Genomic DNA, 17,694 nt, shown 5'->3' on the forward strand with positions numbered 1-17,694 from the left:
GAAAGAAGACTGAATGTCATCTAGGAGGTGCCATGCTAATTGATGCTCTCCAGATTATTTTGATTAGAAACAAAATGTATATATTTTGCCGTAAAGCATATCAATGGCCTAACATTTACTCTGACAATGTTTTTCTTTTTGTTATTTGTTGTTTTAAGAAAGGGTCTTCCTTTGTAGTCAGGCTTTTCTGATCTATTTATTCTTCCTCAACCTCCCAAGCACTGGAGCTAAAGGCCTGTGCCACTGCTCCTAGCCTTACCCTACCTACATGCTGGGTTCTATAGTAACCGAGATGCTTTAAAGAAATTAGTTTCTTAAGTACATCTTACTTTTTTAGTGGTGTGTTGGTGGGTTGAGTTATTTATCCCTGGCTAGCATGGGGCTTTTTGTGTAGACAAAAATAGCCTTAAACTCTCAAGAGTTCATATGACACCATATCTGGCTATATGTTACTTTTGTACTTTAAATTCAATCATAGCCATAGGGTTACTTACGAATAACATATAGAGGAATCATTTAGCACTAAAGTTAGTTGATACGATAGGAATTAGTGTTAATAGTCATTAATAGAGTGCAATGTTGGTTCTCAGCCCAATATAGTGAATGAACTTTTACTTGAATTTTTAAAATACTAAGCTTGAAATATTTAGATAAAAGTGGTGGTATTTTATACTCTAGTTCTATGTTTTATTGGTATCATAATCAGTTGTGAAACAATTTTTTTTTAAATTTTCTTTCAACTTTGTCAAATATTTATGATCTTAACTTTGTTTTTCAGCTTGTGATGACCAGCCTACAATCCATTCTTGAAAATGTGGATACACCAGAATTACTTTGCAAGTGTGTTAAGTGCATTCTTTTGGTGGCTCGATGCTACCCTCATATTTTCAGCACTAATTTTAGGGTGAGTTTCTCATACTGTTTGGTGTTAGGGTTGTGTAAAGAAGTGGGATATCAGATAGAAACAAGATCCTGACTCTTCAAATACATGATGTTTTGGGGGAAGGAGTCGATTGGTTTGCTATCACGACAGAGGTGATAATGATGACAGTGATGATGATGTTACTTTATAAAACATTAACAGCTGCATTTTTCTTTCTGACATTAATGCTTTTTGGTATAGAAGGGAAAATTAATATCCTCAGTGTCATGACTACAGTTCTTTTATTTTTCTCTGTAGCTCCCAGGTAAATTGAACAACTTTTTCCAGGGTCTTTTAATATGATGTGATCTCACTGATGAAATAGCAATGAAACCTTAAAATGACTGGCCTCCTGTCTTGTTTGTTTTGTTTTGTTTTGTTTTTTATCTCCATCAAGGATACAGTTGATATATTAGTTGGATGGCACATAGATCATACTCAGAAACCCTCCCTTACACAGCAGGTGTCTGGTAAGTGTTTAGCTTGTGTCAGTTCTTGTAAATACTGTGCAAAGAAGAGTTGATCTGATCTAGATAAAAGGGTTGCTTTAAGAAGGCATATTAGCTATTAGATACATATAAATGAGTATCACTTGATAGCTCTTGATCTTTTAAAAGCATACTTAGACAATAAATACTAGTTAGGAAAATAATTACAGATTCGCACCTGTGAGAATTTAAAGACTATATTGGGTCATCTGTAGCATGTTTAGCAAGAGAAAGTCAAGAGGTTGGAATATCCTGAAACTTGGAATAGAAGATTCTGGTCATAGGTTATTTTACTTGTTGCTTTTCTGGTTATTTTAATAATAATGAGCCACAAATATTTGGAAGTTTGTTGTGTGTGATAGAGAGCAAATGATAGCTGAACTAATTTGTACACACCTGCCTATTTCACATGGTAAAGTTTCTCTTCCTGTCTGCATATTTGCTGTAGTAACTTCAGAAAAAAGTATATGCCAGTGAGAATAGATGGTGTCACCTTTAACAACTAGTTCTGACTCTGGAATAGTAGAAAGCTAGGTTGATAGTACATGGTGGCATTTTGAGACACACAGCACACATTGTAGGTATTTAATTAGCAAAGAAACTGCAAGATTTACATACTGATTTCTGAAGGTTGTTAATTTCTGTTCTATTAAAAGAGGCTTGATTAATTACTAGCATGCTTTTATGGCAGTCCTAATATTATGATATAGGCCACGCTGTAAGAGTAAGTAGCTTGAAAGCAGGTTTCATTTTTAATTTTGGTACCCCACCTTTTTTTTTTTAAATCTCCTTAAAATTTCTTCTATGATGTCAAGGGTGGTTGCAGAGTTTGGAGCCATTTTGGGTAGCTGACCTTGCATTTTCTACCACTCTTCTTGGTCAATTTTTAGAAGACATGGAGGCATATGCTGAGGTAAGTTGTAGAAAGCCAAGTGTAAGTGATTCTTAAAGTATTAATAAAGAAAATTCAGAGATTTTAAACAGAAGTAGATTCATTTTAAAAATAACTAAACTGACATTTAAGCAGAACTTGTAAGATCATTGAGGTTCAATTTTATTTATTTTTTGGTATTTTCAAGTTAACAGGAAAAAGTGTCTAGGTTGATACTATACAAAGCTTGAATATTCTTAATAGCAGATGTTTTTCTTGAAGACAAATCTTTTTTTGTTGGTTGTTGTTATCAAAAGGCAGATAGATGCTGTTCAGAAATGATAACTGTCCCTAAAGATGCTGCCCCAGCGTATTCACAGATTCTCATATCATACTGTCCAGGGCAAAATCTGGTTCACTCCACTGTGAATGCGGTAACTTTCAGGGCACTTCCTACAGCCTTTGCTCTTCTCTGGCCTCACTGCTGTGGCCTTTGTTGTCTCCTGTGGGAGGACCATAAGTTCTGTCTGGTGTTGACGGCTCTGAATACTGAGTTTGCTTTAGCTCTTTGCTGCTTGTACTTAGAGGTGCTTATTCTACCACTTTCATCACTGGAGTGCTTGCTTTTTCAGGAAAAATAAATAGAATATTATACTTTGATTCCTTGGGACATACAGGATATAGGTTATCTCATCCCTTTATTTCACCCCTACTCACCTATACAGATGATTATTAGTTTTTCAGAAGGTACTCGTTTTTATAGGTTTAGACACTTAGGTGATTTAAATACCCACTTTTCTTTCTTTTCCCTCCCTCCCTCTCTTCCTTCTCTCTCTCTCTCTCCCCTCCCACCCCCTTTTTTCATCTCTTTGTGTAACCTTAGCTGCTTATGTAGACCAGGATGGTCTTAAACTCGTAGAGATCTCTCTGTGCCTCCCACATACTGGGATTAAAGGTGTGTGCCACTCTGACTGACTCCTTTTGTATTTGGGATTTGATTTTCTGTAGAAATGTGTTGATTATAAATATACCCAAATCTTAGTCATTCTCTTTGGGTATATTTTATACTTTAAACTAGATTATAAGAGTAGTTCTTTAAGTTTCTAATCCCATTCTTTTTGGAGTACATGCTATTAATATATTTTGGTCAGAGATTACATAGAATGAGAATTTAGTAGAAAACAAATCTAGGAGTGGCAAAACTTTGTTCCATTTGTACTTATACAATAATATATGCATAAAGACTGGGTTTTTTTTTTTTTTTTCCTAACTCCTGCATTGGTGCAGATCATTTCTATAATTTAATCTGGATTTGTAAGGAATGATTTAGAGAACTTTAGGCATATGGAGTTTGGAGTTTTTAGACTAAAATATCTCTTAATTGGTAACTATCTTTCTAGGATTTGGTGTGGTTGAACGCATCCTTAATTCCAGCACCTGGGAGGCAGAATTGGGTGAATCTCTGTGTGTTCGAATTCAGCCTAGTCTACATATTGATTTCCAGGCCAGGGCTACTTAGTGAGACACTGTTTGAAAAGGGAAAAAAAAAATCTGTTAACGTTATGTGTCGTACAGAATTGGGAGACTTACAGGGTAAGTCTCAGTTACTCCAGAGGCTGAGACTAAGAGGATCGATTGGGCTAAGGAGTCTTGGCAACATAGTAAGAAGACTCTTATCTCAAACATGAATTAAAGTTTTAGGGGTATCTAGGAATACATTACAAAGAAATAGGGACTGGAGTAAAGTTCACTGTCGAGTGCTTACCTAGTATATGCAAGGGGTTGTGCTTGATTCCTGATTACCAGTATATAGCAACAAAACCATAAAAAATCTTGTACTCTACTATTTCAATAAGAATGTTATGTATTCACATCTAGGACCTCAGCCATGTGGCCTCTGGGGAGTCAGTGGATGAAGATGTTCCTCCTCCATCAGTGTCATTACCAAAGCTGGCAGCGCTTCTCCGTGTGTTCAGTACTGTGGTGAGGAGCATTGGGGAGCGCTTTAGCCCAATTCGGGGTCCACCAATTACCGAGGCATATGTAACAGATGTAAGTATCTTTTAAAGACCAGGTTGTATTGTGAGGGCCTCCTGTACACATTGAACTATATTGACCTTTCATTTGCTTAACATGTTAAATGTGTTTGTCCCTAGCTACTCTGTACTCAGAAAGTAGGCAAGCCTCCTTATCAGCCACTGTCCTTGAACTCTCACCTCACCATAAAAGGGCCATCTTAATTTCTTATACACTCTTAACATTTCCTTAAGGAGTTCTTATTTTTCTTACAGTACTGAGGATTGAAGTTAGTACCTTGCACAGGCTCTATCCTCACCTGTACTTCATAAAACATTGAACTTTTTCCTCATCCTGAACTTAATATTTTAATACCTAGTTTTAAAACTTTAAACAATAATACTATTCTTTCTTTAAAAGTTGATTCTCCTTGCTTGGCATGGTGGTGCCCAGCACTCTGGAGACAGAGGCAGGCAGATCTCTTTGAGTTTGAGGCCAGTTTGGTTTATAGGACATCCAGAACTATGTGGAGAAACCCTGTCTCGGAAAGCAAAAACAATTAAATTGAGGATCCTTTTAATTTTCAACTCAGTACGAACCATACACTATGAAGTGTCAAGTCACGCTCTTGGGTTGAATGTGTGGTTTGCAGTAGAGCTTTTGCCGTTTGTGGAAATGTCATCCCTACTACTGCGGTGAAAACAAACTAGTCATTTTCTTTGAGCATAGGGATGGAACTCAGGAGTCTCACGTCTGTGTTATTCTTTGATGTAAAGAGATACTGTTTAAAAATACAACCTGAAGTCAGGAATGAGATGTGACCAGATTACAGTCACAGCCCTTGAGTGGTCAGTGTGCAGTGCCATCTAGCAGAGAGAAATGAGCCGTGAGCACTGCCGCGGAATGAGGAGGGAGATGTGTTAGTGGCAGCCAGGGAAGACAGCCTACATGACTGAAATGTGTTGCTGCTCAGGCACAGTGCTGACTTCTTTAGGAACATGACTTTGGACACATTGTTAAGTAAATAAGGTATTGTGTAATTCTTAGTAGGGTGGGTGTGTATTTGGCATTAAGTATCAGAATTATACATATAACTAAGTCTGCATGTTGATAATTGAAACCTTCAAAATTTCTTCCTTCCCTTTTTAATCATGTAGAAGTTTGTTACTTCAAGAGTGGAGTTAAGGCAGTTAATTCAAATGCAAAACAAAAGGAAAGAAACATAAACCTCAGAATAGTTATATTTTGAATATGTTATGAAGGCCTTCATTTTGCCTTTTGTAAATAGCATTAAGGAAACTTCTTTACAAGTTTTAAAGACTGGGTATTATTGATTGATTGTTATAGATTTGTGATACTTGTAGTATGAACCTTTCCATTTTTCAAAAATTTTATTATTAGAAATGTAGCACACAAGTACTATTAACAGTTTAGTGATTTTTATGTATGTTGGAAATTACCTGGTTTTTATGATCCTCAATAGGATTGTGCATATCTGGTGTTCTTATTTTGAAAAAGAACTTCCAGGGCTCAGTTGTAGAATACTTGGCTATCATGATCATTGATATGTAAACTTTAATAAAAGCTTAAAGCAATTTTAGTATTTGCTTTGAAAAGATTGTTACAAATCCAAGATTTGTGTTTAAGCAGGTACGAGCAGGACATCCCTGAAGTGTGCTAAGTTGTGTGTGTCAGAGGGATAAAGATAGTAAGCTTTTTATACAGCCTCTGATAATCACAGGGGGAAGAGGATAAGTGAACTCAAGGGTGACGTTCTATTTCTTGTCATGATAGTAATTTAGAATACTTTTTAGTCAACATTTTAAAAAAAAATTGTATTAAAAATGCCCATATTTGCTAACAAGAATTAGAGGATCAACTATGAGCTGCACATCTCTAACGCCAGCCTGGGTCACTCTTGTCCCTATCTCAGTAAAAAAAAAAAATTCCTTAAATAAGACTATTGACAAGACAAGATATTTTTGAGTTGAAACTGCATTAAATAGAAAATAGTGGTGTAGAGAAACTTGTGAGTGTTTAAAAAGGTGCTTGTTTTCCCCATTTGCAGGTTCTATACAGAGTAATGAGATGCGTGACGGCTGCAAACCAAGTGTTTTTTTCTGAGGCTGTGTTGACAGCTGCTAATGAGTGTGTTGGTGTTTTGCTCGGCAGCTTGGATCCTAGCATGACTATACATTGTGACATGGTCATTACATATGGATTAGACCAACTGGAGAATTGCCAGACTTGTGGTACCGATTATATCATCTCAGTCTTGAATTTGCTCACATTGGTATGTGATTACTGTTTTTGTTGTTTTTAAATTGTTTATGTAGGTCTTTAAGTTGATGTGAAAACAATTAAAGAGATTTGCTTTGTGTGTTCTTGCATTTTAAAGAATCCATTGATAATTCTCACTTTTCTAGTCCAGTATGTTTTTTCCCCTAGTATCAATTTGTGTTTAGTGTTTGGTAGCTCACTTTAGTCTGACTTACCTAACTTTGTATTAATGGCATGTCCACATTTTCCCAAGACTCAGTAGTGCTGATTTTTACCTTATGGGAGAATGTATCTATTTTCAAAAACCTGCTTATATTTGATTTCTTAGAAAAAAAACGTGATTTTTTTCTTTAATTTCTTTTTCTTTTCTTAGCCATATAATCGCTCTCTTTAAGATATGATGAAATAGTGAGTCTTTATACTTAGGTCTCAGCTCCTGTAATTAGAAACATATGGCCTGTCTTCTTCATTGGAGGCTGTCAATTGCCTTCCCTTGGCACGTTATCCACTTTTAGAATAGTAAAGAACTCCAGATACTTTGATTGTCTCCCTAGTTTTGACTTTTTAAAGAATCGCCAGCTATATATTCTTTTTAAGATTGACACTTTTCACTTGTAAGATTTTCACATTTAAGATTCTTCTATGCCTTTTTGTAACTTAAGTAAGCTTATTTTAAAATTTTGTTATTTTAGATTGTTGAGCAGATAAATACAAAACTCCCATCATCATTTGTAGAAAAGCTTTTTATACCATCATCTAAACTACTATTTCTACGATACCACAAAGAAAAAGAGGTAAGTAGTAGCAAGTGGATTCTTTGTAACATTGAACTTTTGTTGCTTAGTAGACTGTGTCACTGTGAAATAATTAATACTTTACGCTGAATATAAACTGATTACAATGAATACTTTTGGTTAATACTCATCACATTAAGTACCGTTATGACTGAGATAGCTAGTGACCTTTCCAGAATACCCATAATTTATAATGGCAAATCTAGTGACAATTTTGGAATTTTAGTTTCTTTTAAAAAACACGGGAATATTATAAGAATGTTGTTTTAATCCCAGGTCAGTGGCTGCTTCAGATTGTCCACAGCAGCTGACTGTGATTTGCCATGTGCTTTTTAGCAGCAGCATGGTTTTGCCAGCTGCAGATACTTTCTGCCATTGTGTGACATTTGGAATTCTGGAGACTTTTCAGAGGGTATATAAATGCTAGGGCCCTCAGAGGCAGGGTGGGGTTTGTTGTTGTTGGTCATTGTTCGTTGTGTTTTGTTAAGTAGTTGTGAACAAAGAAGAAATCAGATGTCCTGACTGAAGATCAAACTTGCCCTAAAAATCCTGACACCCCTAACCAGCAAAAAGTAGCCTGAAGGATAATGATGCCCTCTTTTCCAACCCCTGACTTTATTCAGGAATCTTTTTCTTTTCCTCTATCCTTTTTCCCTCTTTTATTTAGTGTTAGGAGATAGTTTGTGGAGAAGGGTAGAAGAAAGAACCCACAAAGTTGCTAAATCCAGCTACAGGGGAAAAATCAGATACATTTCTATCACAAGTTCAGAAGCATTGCATATATTAAAAATAAAGTTACTAGCCATTAATCAGCTGACACTCCAGATTGACTATAGACCTAGGTAGGTAAGGGGAGCTTAAGCTGCTGTTTGTATTTGGCATTGATTTTAAAACAAATAAGACTCTTCTCTCACATTAGCAGCTTTTAAGAGCATTCTTTTTTTGTAATAAGTTCACAGAGCTTTGCAAAAAAGTAACCTATACACAGGTTCCTTAAAGTTGGTCTTCTAAAGTGAACCTTTTGGGTATTAATGAACCGTGTCTAAATCTTGCAGGGTCATCTTCGTAGGGTGCTGCGTACAGATAGTGATTTTTAACCAGTTCCCTGAAATTTTCTTCTCTAGGTTGTTGCTGTAGCTCATGCTGTTTATCAAGCAGTGCTCAGCTTGAAGAACATCCCCGTTCTGGAGACTGCCTATAAATTAATTTTGGGAGAAATGACTTGTGCACTAAACAATTTGCTACACAGTCTCCAGCTTCCTGATGCCTGTTCTGAGATTAAACATGAGGCTTTTCAGAATCATGTGTTCAACATTGACAATGCCAACTTTGTAGTCATATTTGATCTCAGTGCCCTGACTACAATTGGAAATGCCAAAAACTCATTAATTGGGGTAAGTCTTTATGTATTTTGTGTTATTTCTGGTTTTGAGGCAGAGTTGTATGGCCCAGGTGGGCCTTGAACTCAAGGTGTTCTTGTTTTAGCATCCCGAGTCCTGGGATTATTGGCATACACCACCATTCCTGGCCATAAAGTCTTATCCATGCATGGTTAACTTCTCTCTACCTTTCCCTATCTCATTTTTTTAACCTCTTCCTTGTAATAGAGTTCTATGTAGACCAGGCTGACCCTGGGTGCTGAGATCATAGGCATGTATCACCATGTTCATTCATAACTTCATATATTTTAATTGTGTGTGGGTGCTGGACTGGAATATGGACAGAGTTCAACATTCAGTACCTTCTTTAATTGCTCTCCATCTTATTTTTTGAGACAGGGTTTCTCATTGAACCTGAAGATCCCCCTTGAGCTAGTCTTCTGTTTGTTTTGTGGGTGCTGGGATTACAGAAGTTTGCCTACTTTATGTGGGTGCTGGTGTCCTTATGCTTGAGTGTCAAGTTCTTTTTTTTTTCGAAAGAAGTATCACTTTTTCTAACTTCAACAAAAGGACCTGAAAGATGGTGGCTCAGCCAGTGAGAGCAAGTAATGTTCTGTTCTTGCACAGCACCCACGCTTGGTTCCCAGCACCCTGTCATGCTGCTCACAACAGCCTGTCAGTCCAGAATATAAGTTTAGCGCACACACTAACTCATCCCCCCAACCCCTTTCAAAGTAATAAAAACAAATGGAAAAAAATTTCAAACCTGATGTATGTAGTATGTGTACCCAGAAGGTAGAGATAGGAGGATTACAGATTCCAGCCAGCCTGTAACTAAATACTAGTCCATACTGTGTGAGACTCTGTCAAAAAAATAAAAAATTCTTTACCTCTTCCTGGAGATATACAGAATTAATAGTTGCAGGGGAGAGAGAGAGAGAGAGAGAGAGAGAGAGAGAGAGAGAGAGAGAGAGAGAGAGAGAGAGAGACTTTGTGTATGTAGCCTCTGATAAAGTGCTTATGTTCCTGTAAACTAATAAATTTGTGGAGTCTCAAAACAAAACAACCAACCAAAGGGACACACACGCAGTTCAAGAGTTTGAGAAGAAAAGGATTAGTAAGAGTGCAAGGGCATAAGAAGGTAATGGAGGAGGGGAAATGTGAGCAGAATAAATTGTGTACGTGCACAAAAAACCAAATGGGGGCTGGAGAGATGGCTCAGAGGTTAAGAGCACTTGCTCTTCCAGAGGTCCTGAGTTCAATTCCCAGCAACACATGGTAGCTCATTCCGATCTGTCATGGGATCTAGTGCCCTCTTCTAACCTGCAGGACTATATACAGGCAGAAGACTATATACATAATAAATAAGTCTAAAAAAAAAAAGGAAAACAAAAAACCAAATGGATACAAGAAATTTGATGTGGCACCACTTTTGATATTTTTATTATTTTTAATTTTAATTTTAATTTTCTTCATGTGGAGAGGTTTAATGAGAGAAGAAGAGGAGTGGAAAGGTCGGAAATGAGCTTGTGGAGGGGGAGGGGAGAAGGGACAGGGACAAAGAGGGCACAAGAGCAGAGGAGAAGAACAAAGAAAAAGCAAGAAGGAGAGGAGTAAGAGGATATTTCTTTTTATTTGAATTAGCAGTGAAGCTCTGACTGGTGTACAACTTAAAGAAATCTGCTCACCTTTTCCTTTGCCTCCAAGTATTAGAATTATGCGATCTGATTTTGATTTTAGAATTACGGCACCTAGTTTATATTTCTTCCTTTCATTGAACCATATAGAGTTGAAAACAATTTTAGTAGAGAGCAGTGCTCTGTATTAAATGATACAGTTTTCTGAGAAGGAAGAACACTTGATACATGTGCTTGCTTTCTCCAGCTTGTGTGCTCAGAGTGCCTGCACTGTCCCACAGATGCCCCTTCCTCCCTGCTGTTTTACCTTACATTTGATGTCCTTTTCTACACCTATGTTTTATTTTTGAGGAATTCCTGTATTATACAGATTGGAGAAGGTTTATGCTCTCTGATTTGTCAGTCAGAGAGATAGCAATGGATGGAGCAGGATGGAGCATTGTGTCCTAGAGTAAAAGAGATGAATGGAAAAGGCTCAGGGAGGCAGGATTGCTAGCTTTGTCATTGAACAAGTTACCTTTCCATTTGCAATATGCTGAAGATTAAGGAAATAAAGGGTTTTTTTTAAAATCAAAAAGTACAAAGAGTTTTGCTTAAACCAGACATCAGCCCCAAACTGTTGTACACCTGTTTCTTATTTGTATTTAAGTAGCTGGATTGAAGTATACTTCACATATCATATAGTCCCTGCTTACATTGGACTATTCTTCAGTCACTTGCTTACCCAGCATGGTGTGAACATTACCACTCTGTATTCCTCTTGTAAAGAAAGCTTTATTGGAAGAAGCCTTGTCATGGCATTCCTTGTTTTGGCTGATGACTCATGACAATGCAATAGTTGAGGAATTTCTGGGTTAAACAGAGATGTCACCTAGCTGCAAAGCCTAATTTGAGAAACTATTTGTTGAGGATTCCAGCTTTGTGTAATAGATAATTTCCAGGCTTCACCTATTTAGGTTTTCAGTGTCTAAGCACACTTGATTCCAAAAGTATACTGTATATTTATGCCTGTGTGTGTGTGTGTGTGTGTGTGTGTCTGTCTGTCTGTCTGTCTGTATGTATGTATGTATATATGTATGTCTGTATGTATGTATGTATGTATGTATCTGTATCTGTCGGTGTCTATGTCTGTGTGTCCTTGGGGAGCCATAAATATACTTTGTTTTTTACCTTGGCAGATGTGGGCACTGTCTCCAACTGTATTTGCACTGCTGAGTAAGAATCTGATGATAGTGCACAGTGACCTGGCTGTTCACTTCCCTGCCATTCAGTATGCGGTGCTCTACACCCTATATTCCCATTGTACCAGGTACTGTGCTTACAGGTCTTCAGAAGGGAAAAAGCAGGAATATTGTGTTTCTTGACCTTGCTCACTTTTGATGACAGCTGAAAAGATGGTCTGTACTTTGTTTTTCAGACACGATCACTTCATTTCCAGTAGTCTTAGTTCTTCATCCCCTTCCTTATTTGATGGCGCGGTGATTAGTACTGTAACTACAGCCACAAAGAAACATTTCTCAATTATATTAAATCTTTTGGGAATATTACTAAAGAAAGATAATCTTAACCAGGACACAAGGTACCTAAGTAATTTTTTAAAATAACATTAAATTCCTAAATTTATTAATTCATTTTAATTTAAGTCTTAAGAAATGTAGATTATAGCTCCACTGTGAAGCATTTGGTTTGATTCTGTTACTTGATGTCTCTGTATTCTGCAGAGCTCTACTTTGGCCTGTTTTCCAGACACAATATCATGATACAGAAACAAAATTCTTTAGACTTTGCTTTTTACTTCCAGATTTAGATTCCTTTTAATTTTGTATGTTTTTGTGTATCTCTCTGTGTGTGCAGTGCTCTTGGAGGCTTGTGGTGTTGGATTCCCCTGGAGCTAGAATAACAGTGCTGTGAGCTGGCTTATGTGGGTGTTGGAAACTGAACTTCAGTCCTGCAAATGTCCACTCAGCCACTGAGTAGCCTCTCCAGATCCACCTTTTAAAAAATTATTACTACTACTACTCCTACTACCACCACCACCACTATTCCTTTTGTTATTTGAAAAATAAAAAGAAACTGATAGAAGAGAGTGTCTAATGGTTTTTGTTTTAATGTAAAACCAACTTTATTTTATGTTTCAGGAAACTGTTAATGACATGGGCTTTGGAAGTGGCTGTATTAATGAAGAAGTCTGAAACATATGCACCTTTATTCTCCCTTCCATCTTTTCATAAATTCTCCAAAGGCCTTTTAGCTAACAGTAAGACACTTATGTTTTAATTCTGTTTACCCTTTAAAGAATAATGGTTAGCAGAAGGTATTTAGGTCAACACTTCCAGATGTGAAGGTGTATAGTCCCTATTTTAGTGCCATTCATAGTAGATTATATTTCACTCTTAGTATTTGAAAAATAATTGAATTGTCAAATTTTCAATTTTATATGTTAGCTTATTCCATGAAGTTGAAAATTTTTTCTTAGAATAAGGTTTATATGTGGAATGGTCTACTTGTTTTGGTTGAGTATTAATTTCCTATTTATTTCTGTCAGAATTCCAGGCAAGAGTAGGTAGTAGTCAATAGTTGGGTGCACCTATTTGATGAGTGAGTGAGTGAGTGAGTGAGTGAGTGAGTGAGTGGGTGGGTGAGTGAGGGAGTGAGTGAGTAGATGAGTGGGTGAGTGAGTGAATGGTGAGTAAGTGGGTGAATTAGTGAGTGGGTGGGTGGGAGTGGGTGGGTGGGTGGGGTGGGAGGGGTGAGTGGGTTGGTGAGTGGTGGGTGGGTGTGAGTGAGTTGGGTGGGTGAGTGGTTGGGTGGGTGGTGGGATGAGTGGGGGTGAGTGGTGGATGAGTGGTGGGTAAGTGGTGGTGGGGTGTGGGTAAGTGGTGGGTGGGTGAGTGAGTGGATGAGTGGGTGAGTGAGTGAGTGGGTGGGTGGATGAGAAGAGTGAGTGGGTGAGTGAGAGAGAGTGAGTGAGAGTGGGTGAGTGAGTAGATGAGTGGGTGAGTGGGTGGATGGGTGAGTGAGTGAGTGAGTGGGTGGGTGAGTGAGTGGGTTCAATAGATAACATACAGTTTTGTGTGTGGGGTGTCACTGAAAGTAACTTTTCCTTTTTAATAATAGCTCTTGTTGAAGATGTGAATATCTGCTTGCAAGCATGTAGCAGTCTCCATGCTCTGTCCTCTTCCTTGCCAGATGATCTGCTACAGAGGTACTAACGTGAGACCACATCTTTGGCTCTGACTATACTGTGCATGGGAATGCTACTACACCTGCTTTATCTATTATTTTCATAGGTGTGTTGATGTCTGCCGTGTTCAGCTTGTCCATAGTGGAACTCGTATTCGACAGGCCTTTGGAAAGCTGTTGAAGTCAATTCCCTTAGATGTTGTACTAAGGTATAACTATTTTGGCTCACTGTGTTTTACCACCTTGTAATTGTCTACCATAGAAAAAGTTAAATGACTATATGCACTGCATTAATTTTAGGTGTTACATAGTATTTAGTGATCAAAGAGATGTCTGAGGATAGTTTTGGAGACCTAGAAGTAGAAAAAAATTATTTTTATGATTTTTATCATCTTATAATTAATGAAGAATAATTCATGTAGTACCAAAATGCATTTCTTAGTAATTTAGATTTTCTTCCCTCCCCCACTGTCCCCCCCCACCCCCTTTTGGTTCGATTTCCCACCCCCACCTCCCCAGCCCAAGACAAGGCTTTCTAGATTTTTTTTTTAATGGTTTCTTTTTGTTTTGTGTCTGAGTATTTTGCCTGTGTGTACTTCTCTGTACCACCACATGCATGTCTGGTGTGTCCACTGACATCAGAACAAAGGTGTTGAATCCCTTGGAACTTGATTCACAATTTCTTTTTAAAAAAGATTTATTTTATATGTACAAGTATATTGTAGGCCTTGGTTTGTAGACCAGGCTGTTCTTGACCTCAAGATCTTCCTGCCTCTCAAGTTTTAGGATTACAAATGTGTACTAGTCTTTTTAAAACAAGATTTTACTTAGTGTGTGTGCAAGCCTGGGTTTGTATGCATATGTCTGTGTCTGTCCCCTGTTGTTGGATTCCTGGAACCTCAGATTAAAGGCAGTTGTGAGCCCCTTGTGGGTACTGGAAACTGAACTCAGGTCCCCTGAAAGAACAAGAGCAGCAAATACTCTTAACAGTGTGCCATCTCTTTAGCCCTCCGTACCAACAATTTGAGAACTTTTTTTTTTTTTTTTTTTTTTTGTTTTTTTTTTTCAGAGCGGGGGACCCAACCCAGGGCCTTGCGCTTCCTAGGCAAGCGCTCTACCACTGAGCTAAATCCCCAACCCCAGAACTTTTAAGATTCTAAAATTGTGACATTATACCCCTCCACAACCCTCCTGTGCATTTTGTCTTTAAAGATAGGTTCTCACTACTTAACATAACTATGTCTAGAATCCACTAAATAGACAAGGCTGACCTTGACCTCCAGATTTTACATGTTTCTGCCTCCTAATACTGGAATTAGAGGCATGGGCCACCATGCCTGGTGTCCTCTATTCCATTTTTAAGCCTTGGTTTTGTTTGTGCTTTCAATGATGTACAGTGTCTCATTTATAGATTCTGCTACCCTTTCTCCTAAAACATCTTACATGATAATAATAACTACTTTCTGTTGACAGCAATAACAATCACACAGAGATTCAGGAGATTTCTTTAGCATTGAGAAGCCACATGAGTAAAGCACCAAGTAACACGTTCCACCCTCAGGACTTTTCTGATGTCATCAGTTTCATTTTGTATGGAAACTCTCACCGAACAGGGTAAGACTCATTAGAAAAAGATATTTTTTTAAGACTCTGATGATAATTACACCCAAATTTGAGAAAATATTATCCAAGGTACAAAATTGAAAGGCAGTATTGTTTGGTAGCTCACTTTGGTTTTCTTCAGGTTTAGAGATAGTACTGCTTTGAAAATGGTATTTTTAGCAACAAAAATGGGCTGTGACATTCACTAGTGATTGACAGTTGACTGATCTGATTACCATGAATCCTGTGGAGGGAGGGTGGAAGGTGATGATAATGTCGAGATGTTCAGTTATAGTGAATGAAATGTAAGCTGGCAGCCACCTTGTCATGAGCTGTGCATCCCAGTCTGTTCTTACTATGCAGTCTTCCTTTGGTATGAAAAATTGGTCCTTATTCCTATTTCTCTTGCACTTGTTTTGATTATTAAAATGAAGTTGTCATTGTCTGTTACATATGAAACTACTTTTCCCAGGAAGGACAATTGGTTAGAAAGATTGTTCTATAGCTGCCAGAGGCTGGATAAGCGTGACCAATCCACAATTCCCCGCAATCTTCTAAAGACAGATGCTGTCCTGTGGCAGTGGGCTATTTGGGAAGCTGCACAGTTCACTGTTCTTTCAAAGTTGCGAACCCCACTGGGCAGAGCTCAGGACACGTTCCAGACAATTGAAGGTAACCAGCAGTTTATCATTCTTCAGACTTTGATGCAGATGAGTTTCTAGGTCTTTAACTTTAGAAACCATGGCTTTCTATATTGATAGAGATGTCAGAGTTTTCTTTTCTTTTTTTTTTTTTTTTTTAAAGATTTATTTATTTTATGTATAAGAGTTCACTGTTGCTGTCTTCAGACACACCAGAAGAGGGTGTTGGATTCCATTACAGGTGGTTGTGAGCCACCATGTGGTTGCTGGGAATTGAGCTCAGGACCTCTGGAAGAGCAGTCAGCGCTCTTAATTGCCCCAGAGTGTTTTTTCTTTACTGAGGAGTTTCTAGATATTATCAGATAAGGTTTGTTAGTTGCATGCATGTCTGCTTTTGTTCAAAAGTTTAGGGGATAATATGTACAAATTTTTTCCTCAGTAAGTGAGAGATTTTTAATCTTAGCTTTTTGTTTTAAATTGATGAATATATAAACAGGATATCTAGTAAATTGATTTACTAAGGGTTTCCTCTGATTCAGAGTGTTGCTATTTTTGTTTTCAGGTATCATTAGAAGTCTTGCAGCCCACACACTGAACCCTGACCAGGATGTTAGTCAGTGGACCACTGCAGATAATGATGAAGGCCATGGGAGCAATCAGCTTAGACTTGTTCTTCTGCTTCAGTATCTGGAGAACCTAGAGAAACTAATGTATAACGCCTATGAGGGGTGTGCCAATGCATTAACATCACCTCCCAAGGTTGGTGTCATGGAAAGTGGGGCTTTGTAATAGATTGATTATGAAGCCTGGTAGGGTGTATAGGGCTGAGATCACAGTCCATCTGGGTTCCATTTCTGTGTATTCAAGGCATCTTCACCATGATTGGAACTAGTCCTGAGTTCTTTCTTTTTTTTCTTTCTTTTTTTAAAGGTCATTAGGACTTTTTTCTATACCAATCGACAGACTTGCCAAGACTGGCTCACTCGGATCCGCCTTTCCATCATGAGGGTCGGATTGTTGGCAGGTCAGCCTGCAGTGACAGTGAGGCACGGCTTTGACTTACTTACTGAAATGAAAACAAATAGTCTGTCTCAGGTAATGTGGTGTATTTGGAATGCATTTTAGATGATTGTAGGAATTTGAATTTGGTCTCTGGAATTCAATCTATAGATAAGTTAACTTTAGTTTTTTTCAAGGCGTCATCCAATATCTTACAAAACTGATGACTTCCCTATTACAAACTTTACTTCCTGTTACTTCCCCATTACTGACCATAAAAGTAACATAGAACATGTTAAAAATATGAATGTCTTATTCCTACACTGTCACTGTCCTCAGACACACCAGAAGAGGGCACCAGATCTAATTAAAATGATTGTGAGCCACCATGTGGTTGCTGGGAATTAAACTCAGGACCTCTGGAGGAGCAGTCGGTGCTCTTAATCACTGAGCCATCTCTCCAGCCTGAAAGTTCTTTAGTTAGGTTCAGAATAGATGTTTGGTGGTGATTCTCAAAGCTATCTAAGCTAAATATTGTGAAAATAATTGTTGAATATATATATAGATTGTTACCAGATGTAAGTTCAGTAGAGAATTGAATTTCAGTGGTACTGAGAGGTCTGTGTTTAATCTTTTGCCTGCTGTTTGCAGGGGAATGAGTTGGAAGTGACTATCATGATGGTGGTAGAAGCGCTGTGTGAGCTCCACTGTCCTGAAGCTATACAGGGGATTGCTGTCTGGTCATCTTCAGCTGTTGGTAAAAACCTTCTCTGGATTAACTCAGTGGCCCAACAGGCTGAAGGGAGGTAAGTTAGAAGGAAAGAAATGAGTTAATGGTATTTTTATGTCCGAATTCTTTGTATTGTGTAATAGTAAAAATGA

At 37.9% G+C, this 17,694-nt stretch overlaps 1 protein-coding gene across 3 annotated transcripts in view; it reads left to right on the top strand.

The window, feature by feature from the left end:
• Positions 1-17,694, top strand: part of Smg1 (SMG1 nonsense mediated mRNA decay associated PI3K related kinase) — a 104,649-nt gene that overhangs the window by 37,501 nt on the left and 49,454 nt on the right. For all 3 annotated transcript variants that reach the window (XM_032892821.1, XM_032892819.1, XM_032892820.1), the window contains 17 exons: positions 779-904; positions 1,320-1,392; positions 2,226-2,323; positions 4,160-4,333; positions 6,366-6,590; positions 7,270-7,371; positions 8,496-8,765; positions 11,566-11,696; positions 11,805-11,966; positions 12,526-12,644; positions 13,505-13,592; positions 13,678-13,779; positions 15,044-15,184; positions 15,645-15,844; positions 16,376-16,572; positions 16,744-16,908; positions 17,464-17,618. In XM_032892821.1, coding sequence (XP_032748712.1) covers positions 779-904; positions 1,320-1,392; positions 2,226-2,323; positions 4,160-4,333; positions 6,366-6,590; positions 7,270-7,371; positions 8,496-8,765; positions 11,566-11,696; positions 11,805-11,966; positions 12,526-12,644; positions 13,505-13,592; positions 13,678-13,779; positions 15,044-15,184; positions 15,645-15,844; positions 16,376-16,572; positions 16,744-16,908; positions 17,464-17,618 — 2,528 coding nt within the window. The remainder of the gene's footprint in view (positions 1-778; positions 905-1,319; positions 1,393-2,225; positions 2,324-4,159; positions 4,334-6,365; positions 6,591-7,269; positions 7,372-8,495; positions 8,766-11,565; positions 11,697-11,804; positions 11,967-12,525; positions 12,645-13,504; positions 13,593-13,677; positions 13,780-15,043; positions 15,185-15,644; positions 15,845-16,375; positions 16,573-16,743; positions 16,909-17,463; positions 17,619-17,694) is intronic.

This window comes from Rattus rattus, chromosome 2 (genome assembly GCF_011064425.1).
Source record: "Rattus rattus isolate New Zealand chromosome 2, Rrattus_CSIRO_v1, whole genome shotgun sequence".
Classification (NCBI taxonomy): domain Eukaryota; kingdom Metazoa; phylum Chordata; class Mammalia; order Rodentia; family Muridae; genus Rattus; species Rattus rattus.